The sequence below is a fragment of the Aedes aegypti genome, chromosome 3 (assembly GCF_002204515.2).
Source record: "Aedes aegypti strain LVP_AGWG chromosome 3, AaegL5.0 Primary Assembly, whole genome shotgun sequence".
Classification (NCBI taxonomy): Eukaryota; Metazoa; Arthropoda; class Insecta; order Diptera; family Culicidae; genus Aedes; species Aedes aegypti.
Genome location: NC_035109.1, coordinates 365,248,313 through 365,261,179, shown reverse-complemented (window position 1 = coordinate 365,261,179; position 12,867 = coordinate 365,248,313). Strand labels below are relative to the sequence as shown.

At 40.6% G+C, this 12,867-nt stretch overlaps 1 protein-coding gene across 1 annotated transcript; it reads right to left on the bottom strand.

The window, feature by feature from the left end:
* Positions 1 to 6,837: 6,837 nt before the first annotated feature.
* Positions 6,838 to 11,514, bottom strand: LOC110678267 (cylicin-2-like). Its single transcript, XM_021850889.1, has 5 exons — positions 11,373 to 11,514; positions 9,536 to 10,122; positions 9,014 to 9,394; positions 7,678 to 8,180; positions 6,838 to 7,396 (listed from the first exon to the last, which is right to left on the bottom strand). The coding sequence occupies exons 1-5, from the start codon at positions 11,512 to 11,514 to the stop codon at positions 6,838 to 6,840; spliced, it is 2,172 nt and encodes a 723-aa protein (XP_021706581.1).
* Between the last annotated feature and the right edge of the window lie 1,353 nt (positions 11,515 to 12,867).

Genomic DNA, 12,867 nt, shown 5'->3' with positions numbered 1-12,867 from the left:
TTGACCGGATAGAATACCGATCCTAGCGTACCCGGATATTTTGCTGAAGGTGATGCAGAAATGCTTGGACGAAGGTCACTTCTCAGATGTATGGAAGATCCAGAAGCTGGTGCTGCTATCGAAGCTAGGAAAACAATCCGGTGAAATTCATCATACAGGCCTATATGCTTGCTGGATACACTGGGCAAACTCTTGGAACGGATTGTCCCAAACAGGGTGGCTAAATATACGGAGAGCAAGAACAGACTATCAGAAAAGCAGTTCGGATTTTGGAAGGGAAAGTCGACAGTAGACACAATTCTGACGGTCCATCGCCACAGCGCTGCATAGAGTGCGGGTTCTTGACTACCTGTTACGTATTCTGCAGAGCTACTTTGAAAATCGTGTGTTGTTGTTTGCAACCGACGCCGGACGGAAGGAGTTAGGAGTAACGGCGGGAGCTCCGCAAGGGTCCGATGCTGTGAAATGGAATGTACGACAGGGTCCTATCACCGGAGTTACGGATGGGCGTCGAGATCGTCGGCATTGCTGATGACGTCTTCCTAACAGTAATAGGCGAAACGTTGGACGAAGTGGAAGTGCTAGCTACGGAGGCAATGAGCACGGTCGAGTACTGGATGAATGGAGTCAAGCTGAAGATAACCCACCACAAAACGGAGGTGCTACTAGCCAGCAATCGCAAAGCGGTTCAACACGCTGAGATTGCCGACTGAGGACATGTCATTGCATCACAGCGTTTGCTCGGACACCTGGGCGTGATGTTAGACGATCGGCGACCAACGCACTTACAAGGATCTTGCGGAACGCTCATGGCCCGAGAAACAGTAGGAGGCGTCTTCTGGTTAGCATATCATCGTCGATACTGAGATACAGTGTTCCGGCCTGAGGTGCAGCACTGCAAACCAAGCGCGATCGGGACAAGCTCAACAGCACATTCTGGCTCATTGCCATGAGAGTAGCAAGCGCATACAGAATAATATCGTCGAAGGCAGTATGTGTGATCACCCTGGGAGAAGACATCGAGTGTTATCAGTGGAGAGACACTAAACAGGTGAGGAAATTGGCGATGATCGGCTCTCTGGTCAAGTGGCAGCCATCATGGGATGCCACCGAGAAAGGTTGGTGGACCCACAGATTCATCCAGAATGTGTCAACCTGGGTAAACAGGGAGCATGGCGTAGTGAACTTCCTGAACCTGACACAGTTCCTGTCCGATCACGGTTGCTTCAAACAGTATTTGCATCGGTTCTGCTACGCGCTGTCACCGTTCTGTTCCGTGTGTTGTGAGAGAGATGAAATGACGGAACATTTTGTCTTCGATTGCCACGAAGTACGAAGGTGGCTGCTTTTGAAAAGGACTTCAATGCAGACAAAATGTTAAGCAACGTGGTTAGCGATTGTTAAATTTGGAATCTGGCGAGCAATATCGTGGTGAAGATAACATCTTTCTTGCAGAGAAGCTAGTGGGAAGAGTAGCGAAATGAGAGGCAGAGAGCAGTACCTGGCATCGGGTCGACGGGGCACTAATAAACCGGAAGTCAACCCCCAACCGGAATCGTTTGTGCAGACGTCTCTCCAACCAGTAGGGTAAAATGGTCCAAAATGCCACTTTAAGGATTTGTGTCGTTTTCTCCTAATGAGATCCACATTTTAACGCCATTCGAAGTCCTAACAGTAACTTTACAATATTTGCCAGTCAGCATCATGAAAACATTTCCCAAATTTGAGTTTTTTTACGGGTTTAAATCGTGTAGAAAAGTTGGTTGAAAAATGGGGGTGGTTCAAAATGACCAAATGGATGGGGTAGAATGCCATTTAGTATGGAGAACTAGTAGTTAGCAACCAAGTTTCTCCATGAGTTTACTTTACGCTTATTCCTTAACGAAATCATCGGAAAACTTTAATATTTAGGCAAAAAAGTGAGAAATGTTTAATTTCACCGGAAAATTAAGGAAAAATCTTTGAGTTTATGTCCAAGGGTTGTGGCGGTAACTCTTGGGTAAACATATTTCAACACCGTTTGGCAAAGAATACAAATTGGAACGTTCTAGGAATGATTTAATGAGGTGAGCCATTTTAACCCATCAGTGAGTCTTGGACCATGTTCCCCTACTAGTGACAACCTCTGACGCCGGGTGGATTCAGGAGGAGAAGGAAGCGAGAAGGGAAGAAGAGGATAAACGACGGAAGGAGACAGAGAAGCGGAGGAAGATGAAAAGGCAGTCTGCTCAACATGCAAGAGCACAGAGCGGGAATACGTCGATGGCGAAATAGAAGTGCAGATGCACTCAGATTGCAGATGAAATTGTTAATTGACAAAGAGCATTAAAAAATTCTCATAAGTAGAAGAAGCATGAGGCATTTCTGACAAAATATGAAGTAATATTCGATTTCGTTATTACAGATAACGATCATAAAATTATGATCAGTTTTGAAAAAAGGCGGTTTCAACGTGTTAGTATTAAATATTTCACATTTTCTCAATGTAAAAGAAGCAAAAAGCCTTACTTGACTGGAATGTTCGGTTTAGTCTATTAGCAGGTCTGTTGAGATAGAAACATAAACATTGCCATCTCATCATCTTGGTTGATTACTCAACCGTTTCTCAGAGTTAGTAGGTATGTATTCGTTGCTATAGGACACAATTTTGGAATGTCTATTGAATAAATGTTGATTCATAGCTGTTACAGTGGTAAGCAACACTTATGCCGATAGCTACATTTGTAGGAAAGCAATTATCTGATGAAGATCAATTTTGTCGGCTCAAATGCCTATGGCGTTTGTTCAACGGTAAGCTTCCCGATCAGAAATTTATATTAAACTGAAGAGCCTTATTATGCCTTTGATACTTAAATTTGTAATTAGTTAGGATGAAATGAGCTGAAATTGTTTCAACTTCCTAGGCCATAGAGCATCTTTATGCTTGTACAAAAATTATTCTTCCTCAAAGAAAGTTCTCAGATAGCTGTGGAAGAAACAGAATCTGTACTCGCTTGAAGCGAACCGCCAGAAAGAAGAACAATTTTGCAAAATTATATAATTGTACACCACAATAATGAACTGATATTTTGTAAGCCATTCGTTATAAAAAATTGAAAAAAAAAATGGATTTGTTTAGTAATGTTCAATATACATATTAATTTATCACCGTGGCTAAAAATTGCTACACTCACACTTTACCGATTTCTTTTCGGGATACCCATTGCTATTGTTTCCACCTTCAAGTAGGAGTCACTCCGGCATTTTCCGCGGAAGCCGGTGAAGTCCACCTGCTTAATGTTTCATGTTGAATTGTTGAAACAAGAAGATACGCCACAAGATGAAGCCTTCAACGGTGCTACACTTGGATGCTCATCCACCTTCGTCGTCGCGCCGTTGAATGGACTTTTCGTCGTCTTTCAATTCCAATACCTACCCCCAAATTTATTCCAAGATAGGTTGGAGGAAAAGCAAAGGGCTCGTTTGCGAAGACGTGATTTATATTCGCGCTGTAAGCGAAGCGATAAATCCGCAATAAACACTAGAAGAGATTTTTCGCTGAATTGGATGGGATCGTATCCGGCAATGTATAATCACAAACACATTATTATTCGCTGGAGGATTGACGAAGCACGGATACTGATTGGATGGCTGGTAATAATGAAGGACTTTATCGTTGAGATCGATGTAGTAATTAAGTTTTGTTTTCAGTATTTGTACATTCTTTTAAGTTTTACGAAATTTCTCTGCATCTTATTCAGCATTTTTCATGTTTCATTTTTTGAGTATTTAGCGTGGTTTGAATTTATAGCTGCGAATGTTACCAAGAGGTTAAGTAAGATATAGTTATATAAATAATTCGGTTTGGTTTGATAATTATTTTACTTTTTAAATCTTAAAACTAAAATGGTTCAAATCTTAAACCAATCTTAAATCAAATTTTAACCAAACCAAGCATAATGTGCTCTTTACTTCGAATGGTACAGTGCTGTATAAGTGATTCCAAAATAAGTCAACTCTTCCCTCTAATATATTTATTTAATCAGCCACAAATACTATCCCACCAAAACAGTTCCCCATCGAAATGAAAACTCAATCCCAGCTTCTGGCCAGCCAACCACAAAGGTGTCAAATAAATAACAAACAAATTGCGAAGCCATGTTGGCACTCCCTCGGAGACCCTTTACCACCTGGGAATTTTTGGCTCCGGAGGAAGAAAGTGTGGCTAACTGACGGATCCTGCTCCCAACTATGAACCAACAACTAGATTAAAAGTTTGCTCTTGTTTAAAATGCAACCTGACCAATGCAGACACCTCAAACATTTCAATCAGCAAGCTTATGAAAATGCTCTTATTCATTTACCAATAGGTAACAATTAAAACTTGCTGGGGGAATTTTCAGATTAATTGACAGTTCATTTAACATATAACTCTTGCAAGCTCAAATTATTTTAAGTGTGGGAATAGTTCGAGGAGAGCAGTATCGTAGTAGCTAGAAAGCTGTTCAATTAAGGAACATTCACTTGAATCACTTAAAAAAATGATTGATATACGGAAAAATTATTGCTATTTGGTTATTTTTGACGTAGAATTTGAAATTATTTTTTTTGCTGCAATCTAATGGCAAAATATTCGGATGAATGTTACGATCTTGAAAAAGGAACACTGAATTGATAGAAAAGGCGTAGCAAACTCTTCACAATTTATTCAAACAAATTTGCACAAAAGAAACTATTCACCGCCTCCGTCACGATCAAATCGAGCAGGTCCATTCGACACTCAAAGCACTCGGGGGAAAACTTCCGAATCAGATTGAATAACCATGGACTACATCAAAGCTTCCCAGTGGATAATCCTTCCCAAAGAAGTGCAAACCTGTGCGGTGGTGCCACAAGCCGAGACACGTTCCGCCCTATTCGGTTTCCCGCCACCCTGAACTGCATGGGAGGAGATTTCAACCGTTGAGCTCCTACGATGCAATCGCTGCATCTGTTTTTAAGGTGAAAATTAATCGAAGTTTAATTTATAAATTTTCAAGATCACAGATCTGAAGAACCTGATAGCCATTCACGCTGAAAATTTTATCGAATGGTCACCACCACCGGACGACCAATGATCAATTTTTCTGCTAGAACGGTTGTTTGGTTCCCCAGATTTGTGCTCTTGAGTATTTGAAGCCTAGCTTCGATTTATCTTTACCCTAAGTGTGATACGAATAAACAGATACCATGACCCCACAGTTATGGATCAAATAGTGTGGAGTCCAACTTATAAAATTCAATAAAACGACATGGAAAACGTAACATTTTAATTTAAAAGCACGAATTGAATCGTTTCAAATTGGAACTTCGGTTAGTAAACTGTTTTGAGTGTAATATTTGCACAGGATTACATAAAAATTAAAAATTGTATCGGTTTCTGAAAACCATATTATGGATCAATTTTCATATTATGGATCAAATTGTGACATATTACGGATCAGTGCGCAAAATCAAGAGATTTTCAACTCAATGCATCTGTATTGCATGATTTGGCGAAAGTCAACAATGTGTCACATACTACTGCAAAAAACAGCAGTGTTAGAGCTGAAAACAAGGGTAAAAAGCCATTTTTTGTCATACTACATTGTAGTAACTGAGACATGAACTGTTTTCGCTCCACACCAAGTTTTCTACTCATTTTTGTCTGCTAAAAAACGAAATTGGCAAACCGTGATCTTTTATTAGTTTAATCCTTAGTGCTATTGTCTGAAAATGTTGAATCCAATGCTTATAATGGCAGAAATCTACATTCTTTGGAAGTGATCCATAACCGTGGTAAACAATCATATCCTGGTCCATATTATGGATCACTAGTAAGAAGTGCTAATATTCGGTATTTAGAATCAGCAATAAAGAAAAATGTTTGCCAAAGATTAATTCATACTAAATGGAAGCGAACGAGCATGTTTTATGCTATAACATTTGAATTTTAGCACCTGTGAGAGCTTATGAATGCTGACGGCACTTCTTACAGAAAACGGCCATATAATGATAGCTGTGTGGTACCAACTAAACATTTGCCAAATACATCGTTATTTAGCGGTTGAATGTTGTGCTTAACATTACAAATGGTAGAAGACAAATAGTGTAACATGGGAAAAATATGTTTTACGTCAACGTTTATGTTTTGAGCGAGTTATCCGATGTTGAACGCCAAAGTGATCCGTCACTGTGGGTGATCCGTAACTGTGTGGGCATGGTATAGATAGTTTACACTCCTACCAATGCCATGAACTTCACGACTTTTTTTCTGTTTGTTTGTTTGTAGCAATTGCAAGAAAATACTTCTTAATCCTTTCCATCCCGCAAAAGCAGCCAAACGAACCGTCATTGAATCAAATCAGCCAGTCAGAATGTCAGAGCGGATTTCCATCCAACTGCGGGAATCGAGTGCAGGGATTTACTCTGTTGCGGCACTTTGTGTTGCTGATTTTTCGCCAGGGATGCTTTCTTATGCTTCAGGATATTAAAGCTCTATTGGGATGCGTTCTGCTCTCCTACAAAGAGTTTTGAAAGTACTACTACAATCATTACATGTTAAAATTGCCAAAGAATTTCGATATAATTAATAAAAAATCGTTTTGAATATACAAGCTCCGTTTGTCTTGTCTGTCTTCTTGTCTGACTTCTTGTCTGACTCTCGTCTGACTTCTTGTCTGACTTTTGATCTGACTTCTTGTCTGACTTCTTGCCTGAATTCTCGTCTAACTTCTCGTCTGAATTTTCGTCTGTCTTCTCCTCTGACTTCTCGTCTGACTTCTCGTCTGACTTCTCGACTGAATTTGAGTCTGACTTTTCGTCCGACTTCTCGTCTGTCTACCCGTCTGACTTCTCGTCTGTCTTCCCGTCTGACTTCTTGTTTGACTTCTCGTCTGACTTCTTGTCTGACGTTTCGTCTGACTTCTTGTCTGACTTCTTGTCTGACGTTTCGTCTGACTTCTCGTCTGACTTCTCGTCTGACTTCTCGTCTGACTTTTTGTCTGACTTCTTGTCTGACTTCTTGTCTGACTTTTTGTCTGACTTCTCGTCTGACTTCTTGTCTGACGTTTCGTCTAACTTCTCGTCTGAATTTTCGTCTGACTTCTCCTCTGACTTCTCGTCTGACTTTTCGTCTGACTTCTCGACTGAATTTGGGTCTGACTTTTCGTCTGACTTCTCGTCTGTCTTCTCGTTTAACTTCTCGTCTGACTTCTCGTCTGACTTCTTGTCTGACTTCTCGTCTGTCTTCTTGTCTGACTTCTCGACTAAATTTGAGTCTGACTTTTCGTCTGACTTCTCGTCTGTCTTCCCGTCTGACTTCTTATCTGACTTCTCGTCTGGCTTCTTGTCTAACTTCTCGTCTGACTTCTCGTCTGTCTTCTTGTCTGACTCTTGTCTGACTTCTTGTTTGACTTTTGATCTGACTTTTTGTCTGACTTCTTGGATGAATTCTCGTCTGAATTTTCGTCTGACTTCTCGACTGAATTTGGGTCTGACTTCTTGTCTGACTTCTCGTCTGTCTTCTCGTTTAACTTCTCGTCTGACTTCTCGTCTGACTTCTTGTCTGACTTCTCGTCTGCCTTCTTGTCTGACTTCTCGACTGAATTTGAGTCTGACTTTTCGTCCGACTTCTCGTCTGTCTTCCCGTCTGACTACTCGTCTGTCTTCCCGTCTGACTTCTTGTTTGACTTCTCGTCTGACTTCTTGTCTGACGTTTCGTCTGACTTCTTGTCTGACTTCTTGTCTGACGTTTCGTCTGACTTCTCGTCTGACTTCTCGTCTGACTTTTTGTCTGACTTCTTGTCTGACTTCTTGTCTGACTTTTTGTCTGACTTCTCGTCTGACTTCTTGTCTGACGTTTCGTCTAACTTCTCGTCTGAATTTTCGTCTGACTTCTCCTCTGACTTCTCGTCTGACTTTTCGTCTGACTTCTCGACTGAATTTGGGTCTGACTTTTCGTCTGACTTCTCGTCTGTCTTCTCGTTTAACTTCTCGTCTGACTTCTCGTCTGACTTCTTGTCTGACTTCTCGTCTGTCTTCTTGTCTGACTTCTCGACTAAATTTGAGTCTGACTTTTCGTCTGACTTCTCGTCTGTCTTCCCGTCTGACTTCTTATCTGACTTCTCGTCTGGCTTCTTGTCTAACTTCTCGTCTGACTTCTCGTCTGTCTTCTTGTCTGACTCTTGTCTGACTTCTTGTTTGACTTTTGATCTGACTTTTTGTCTGACTTCTTGGATGAATTCTCGTCTGAATTTTCGTCTGACTTCTCGACTGAATTTGGGTCTGACTTCTTGTCTGACTTCTCGTCTGTCTTCTCGTTTAACTTCTCGTCTGACTTCTCGTCTGACTTCTTGTCTGACTTCTCGTCTGCCTTCTTGTCTGACTTCTCGACTGAATTTGAGTCTGACTTTTCGTCCGACTTCTCGTCTGTCTTCCCGTCTGACTACTCGTCTGTCTTCCCGTCTGACTTCTTGTCTGACTTCTCGTCTGACTTCTCGTCTGGCTTCTCGTCTAACTTCTCGTCTGACTACTCGTCTGTCTTCTTGTCTGACTTCTCGTCTAACTTCTCGTCTAACTTCTCGTCTGACTTCTCGTCTGACTTTTTGTTCCCAGACAACCAGAAATCGCATGAAAGTTCACGTTACAACTCGTTTATTTATACTAATTACATCAAACTCGCTAAACACCGAGGATAAACTCGTCATATTGATGAGTTTCCTCGCATAAAACACTTCTTTTCTGAGTTCATTTGTACATTTTGTTTCGTCCCGTACACACGTACAAAGTAAGTCGAATTAATTCGTAGCAGCTGTCAAATCATCACTTGTTATCATAAGTTAAGTCGCATAATATTGCAGGTTAGTTCGGTAGAACATATATACACTCGCATTGTATGTCACATAATATATGCACGCAAATCGCCTCCACTTTTGTACGTAGAAGGCCGTTTCGCAACATCTTATAAGTGAAATCTTGCACATATAGAGCCTCCAGGTGATTTCGTTATACGTACATTTTGGTTGTCTGGGTTTGACTTCTCGTCTGACTTCTTGTCTGACGTTTCGTCTGACTTCTCGTCTGACTTTTTGTCTGACTTCTTGTCTGACTTCTTGTCTGACTTTTTGTCTGACTTCTCGTCTGACTTCTCGTCTGACTTCTTGTCTGACTTCTCGTCTGACTTCTTGTCTGACTTCTCGTCTGACTTCTTGTCTGACTTCTTGTCTGACTTTTTGTCTGACTTCTCGTCTGACTTCTCGTCTGACTTCTCGTCTGGCTTTTTGTCTAACTTCTCGTCTGACTTCTCGTCTGGCTCCTTGTCTGACTTCTCATCTGTCTTCTTGTCTGACTTTTTGTCCGACTTCTCGACTGAATTTGAGTCTGATTTTTCGTCTGACTTCTCGTCAGACGGGAAGACAGACGAGAAGTCAGACGAAAAGTCAGACTTCTTGTCTGACTTCTGGTCTAACTTCTCGTCTGACTTCTCGTCTTACTCCTTGTCTGTCTTCTTGTCTGACTTTTTGTCTGACTTCTCGACTGAATTTGGGTCTGACTTCTCGTCTAATTTCTCGTTTAACTTCTCTTCTGACTTCTCGTCTGACTTCTTGTCTGACTTCTCATCTGACTTCTTGTCTGACGTTGCGTCTGACTTCTCGTCTAACTTTTTGTCTGACTTCTTGTCTGACTTCTTGTCTGACTTTTTGTCTGACTTCTCGTCTGACTTCTTGTCTGACTTTTTGTCTGACTTCTCGTCTGTCTTCTTGTCTGACTTCTCGACTGAATTTGAGTCTGACTTTTCGTCTGACTTCTCGTCTGTCTTCCCGTCTGACTTCTTGTCTGACTTCTTGTCTGACTTCTCGTCTGACTTCTTGTCTGATTTCTCATCTGACTTCTCGTCTGACTTTTTGTCTGAATTTTTGTATGACTTTTTGTCTGACGTTTCGTCTGAATTCTCGTCTGACTTCTCGTCTGACTTCTCTTCTGACTTCTCGTCTGAATTTTCGTCTGACTTCTCGTCTGACTTCTCGTCTGACTTCTCGTCTGACTTTTCGTCTGACTTCTCATCTGACTTCTTGTCTGATTTCTCGTCTGACTTCTTGTCTGACTTTTCGTCTGACTTCTTGTCTGACGTTTCGTCTGAATTCTCGTCTGACTTCTCGTCTGACTACTTGTCTGACTTCTTGTCTGACTTCTTGTCTAATTTCTCGTCTGAACCCAGACAACCAGAAGTCGCATAAAAGTTCACGTAATAACTCGTTTATTCATACCAATTACATCAATCCCGCAAAACACGGTGGATAAAATCGTCTTATTATTCATCACATAGTACATGCACGTTTATCGCCTCCACTTTTGTACGTAGATGGCCTTTTCGTAACACCTTATAAGTGGATATTTTGCACATACAGAGCCTCCTGGTGATTTCGATATACGTACATTTTGGTTGTCTGGGAATTCTCGTCTGACTGTCTTGTCTGTCTTGTCTGTCTTGTCTGTCTTGTCTGTCTTGTCTGTCTTGTCTGTCTTGTCTGTCTTGTCTGTCTTGTCTGTCTTGTCTGTCTTGTCTGTCTTGTCTGTCTTGTCTGTCTTGTCTGTCTTGTCTGTCTTGTCTGTCTTGTCTGTCTTGTCTGTCTTGTCTGTCTTGTCTGTCTTGTCTGTCTTGTCTGTCTTGTCTGTCTTGTCTGTCTTGTCTGTCTTGTCTGTCTTGTCTGTCTTGTCTGTCTTGTCTGTCTTGTCTGTCTTGTCTGTCTTGTCTGTCTTGTCTGTCTTTTTGTATATCTGCTTGTCTGTATTCTTGTCTGTCTTTTTGACTGTTTTCTTGCGTGTCTTCTTGTATGTCCTATTGTCTGTATTCTTGTCTGTATTTTTGTCTGTCTTAATGTCTACCTTCTTGTCTGTCTTCTTGTCTCTTCCTGTCTGTCTATTTGTCGCTCTTCCTATTTGTCTTGCTGTCTGCTTTGTTGTCTGCCTTCTTATATTTCTAATTTGTCGTGTTGTCTGTCTCAGAAATTTTAGTATGAGATGAAGATGATTTTCTAGTTTCAAATGGTTACTATGAAAAAAGTTTAGTTATTGGAAAATATAATGTTTGAACAGCAAATAAGATTACTGTATAATTTCCAAATTCTATTACAGTGAAAACTTATTGCTCTTGAGGCCCAACCGCGTAAGGCACAGCTCCAAGTCCCGCTGTATCTTGATGGTGGTCGTTTTCATAACGTTGAAGCTTTTCCTAATATCAGTGAGTGTCCGACATAAATATGGAGCCGAAATGTCATCTTCTGGCTGCTGCTGAACGGATAAGTTCTCATCACTTCCGATGTAGCTTCTTTCGGTGTAGGAGCAGATCAGGGTATCCAAAAGTGATTCTGTACTTGAGCGATTAAGAGGCGGATCGACGTCACCGTAATGCTTTTTGCGTAGACGGGTTACATAGTTCAGTGAAGCTTGCAGTTGATCCTCCAGTTCGGCACAGCGGTCTATGGCTTGATCGAGATAGATAATTTCTTCTTCCATACTGATTGCACACGTGGACGTTTTAAAAGGTTTTAGACGTGGTTTTACGTTTTACTGTTGATGTTTGACGTTTGACGTAGGATTCGTAGTAACCATAGAAAACTCCAGGCTGCTTTGACTAGTTTTTGTTCCAATGAAGCATAGAAAATATAGAACGAAAATAAGAAAAAACTGAAGTGACAAATTCTGGAAGAAAATATGGTTGTCTATATAATAAAGATTCATAAACCAACTTTTGACTCAATATCACCTTCTATATTCCTTTTACAGCATAGATTCTTCACTTCGAGTTAGAGAACCATAGAAAAAGTTTGATTTCATGGATATCTCTATGGCTTCTTGGATTGCATTTGCGCTGGTTTTGCGTTCTATAATTCTATGGTCCGTTTAATATCGAGTTATGGACAGTTGATTGTATTTCTAGTATCTGGTTTTGCTACAGATCAACACTCTATTATACCAAAAGCTTAAGGCTTAAAGAAGATAATTAGAGATATGTATTTGTCACATACTCATCAGTTGCTCCATGTTTTTTTTACATGTTTCCTTTATTATTAGCCATTTTTCGAATATATCAATGAAAAATGGCATATTTTTTAAGACAATCTTGAACCCATGTTTCGTAGGTTGCCAACAGACCTTGTTCCCACCGAGCACCCAAAACTCGATTTCCACTTTTCCAACCGTCTTCTCTAACAATCATTCGTCTTCTTCAAATTACGGACAAATGATGCTGCCGCAATCAACAGTCACTGTGCGACATATTTCGTACCGCTCGAGAAGAGCTAGGATGTCATCAGCCAAGGTCGGCTGTTGTGTGGGAAAGCTCATATTTATCAATGTAAAAGAACACCCAACGCCCACTCCCCGGCAACATCACCACCGATGAAGATAAACCTAATGGTTAGTTGCTGTGCTTGAAGATTGTGCTGTGAGAATACGATGCCTAAAAAGTTGCTGTAAAGATTAATTTTCTTGGCTTGTTTGTTGGCTGCTGCTTGGTTCGCCAAAGACCAACCAAATATACAAAAGACATACATCTTCGATGATAAGTAGATAAAGTACAGTCATAAAACGTAAAATTACATTCATGTGAAAGAAAAACCCCTATTGGTGTCGTAGTATCTCTTCATACATGTGATCAGCTTCGTTTGGAATTATGAGAGAGCCTCAAACCAAACAAAGTGTGAAACATAAAGCCATTATCAACAACAACTACTTTAGTTTACTTTATTTTGTGCTTCCCTCAGAGATACAAATTGTTCATTGTACTTTACGATATCAAGAGCATCAACATCAACAGTCTATGAAAATATCTATAACAAGCTGTGTGCTGAGTTGATTTACAGTTCT

Coding starts and splice junctions, on each gene's coding strand:
- LOC110678267 (XM_021850889.1), bottom strand. CDS start 11,514: ATGGAAGAAGAAATTATCTATCTCGATCAAGCCATAGACCGCTGTGCC. Junction 9,395..9,535: donor AGAAGTCAGACCCAAATTCA/GTCGAGAAGTCA, acceptor TCTGACGAGAAG/TCAGACGAAAAATCAGACTC. Junction 8,181..9,013: donor CAAACCCAGACAACCAAAAT/GTACGTATAACG, acceptor GTCAGACAAGAG/TCAGACAAGAAGACAGACGA.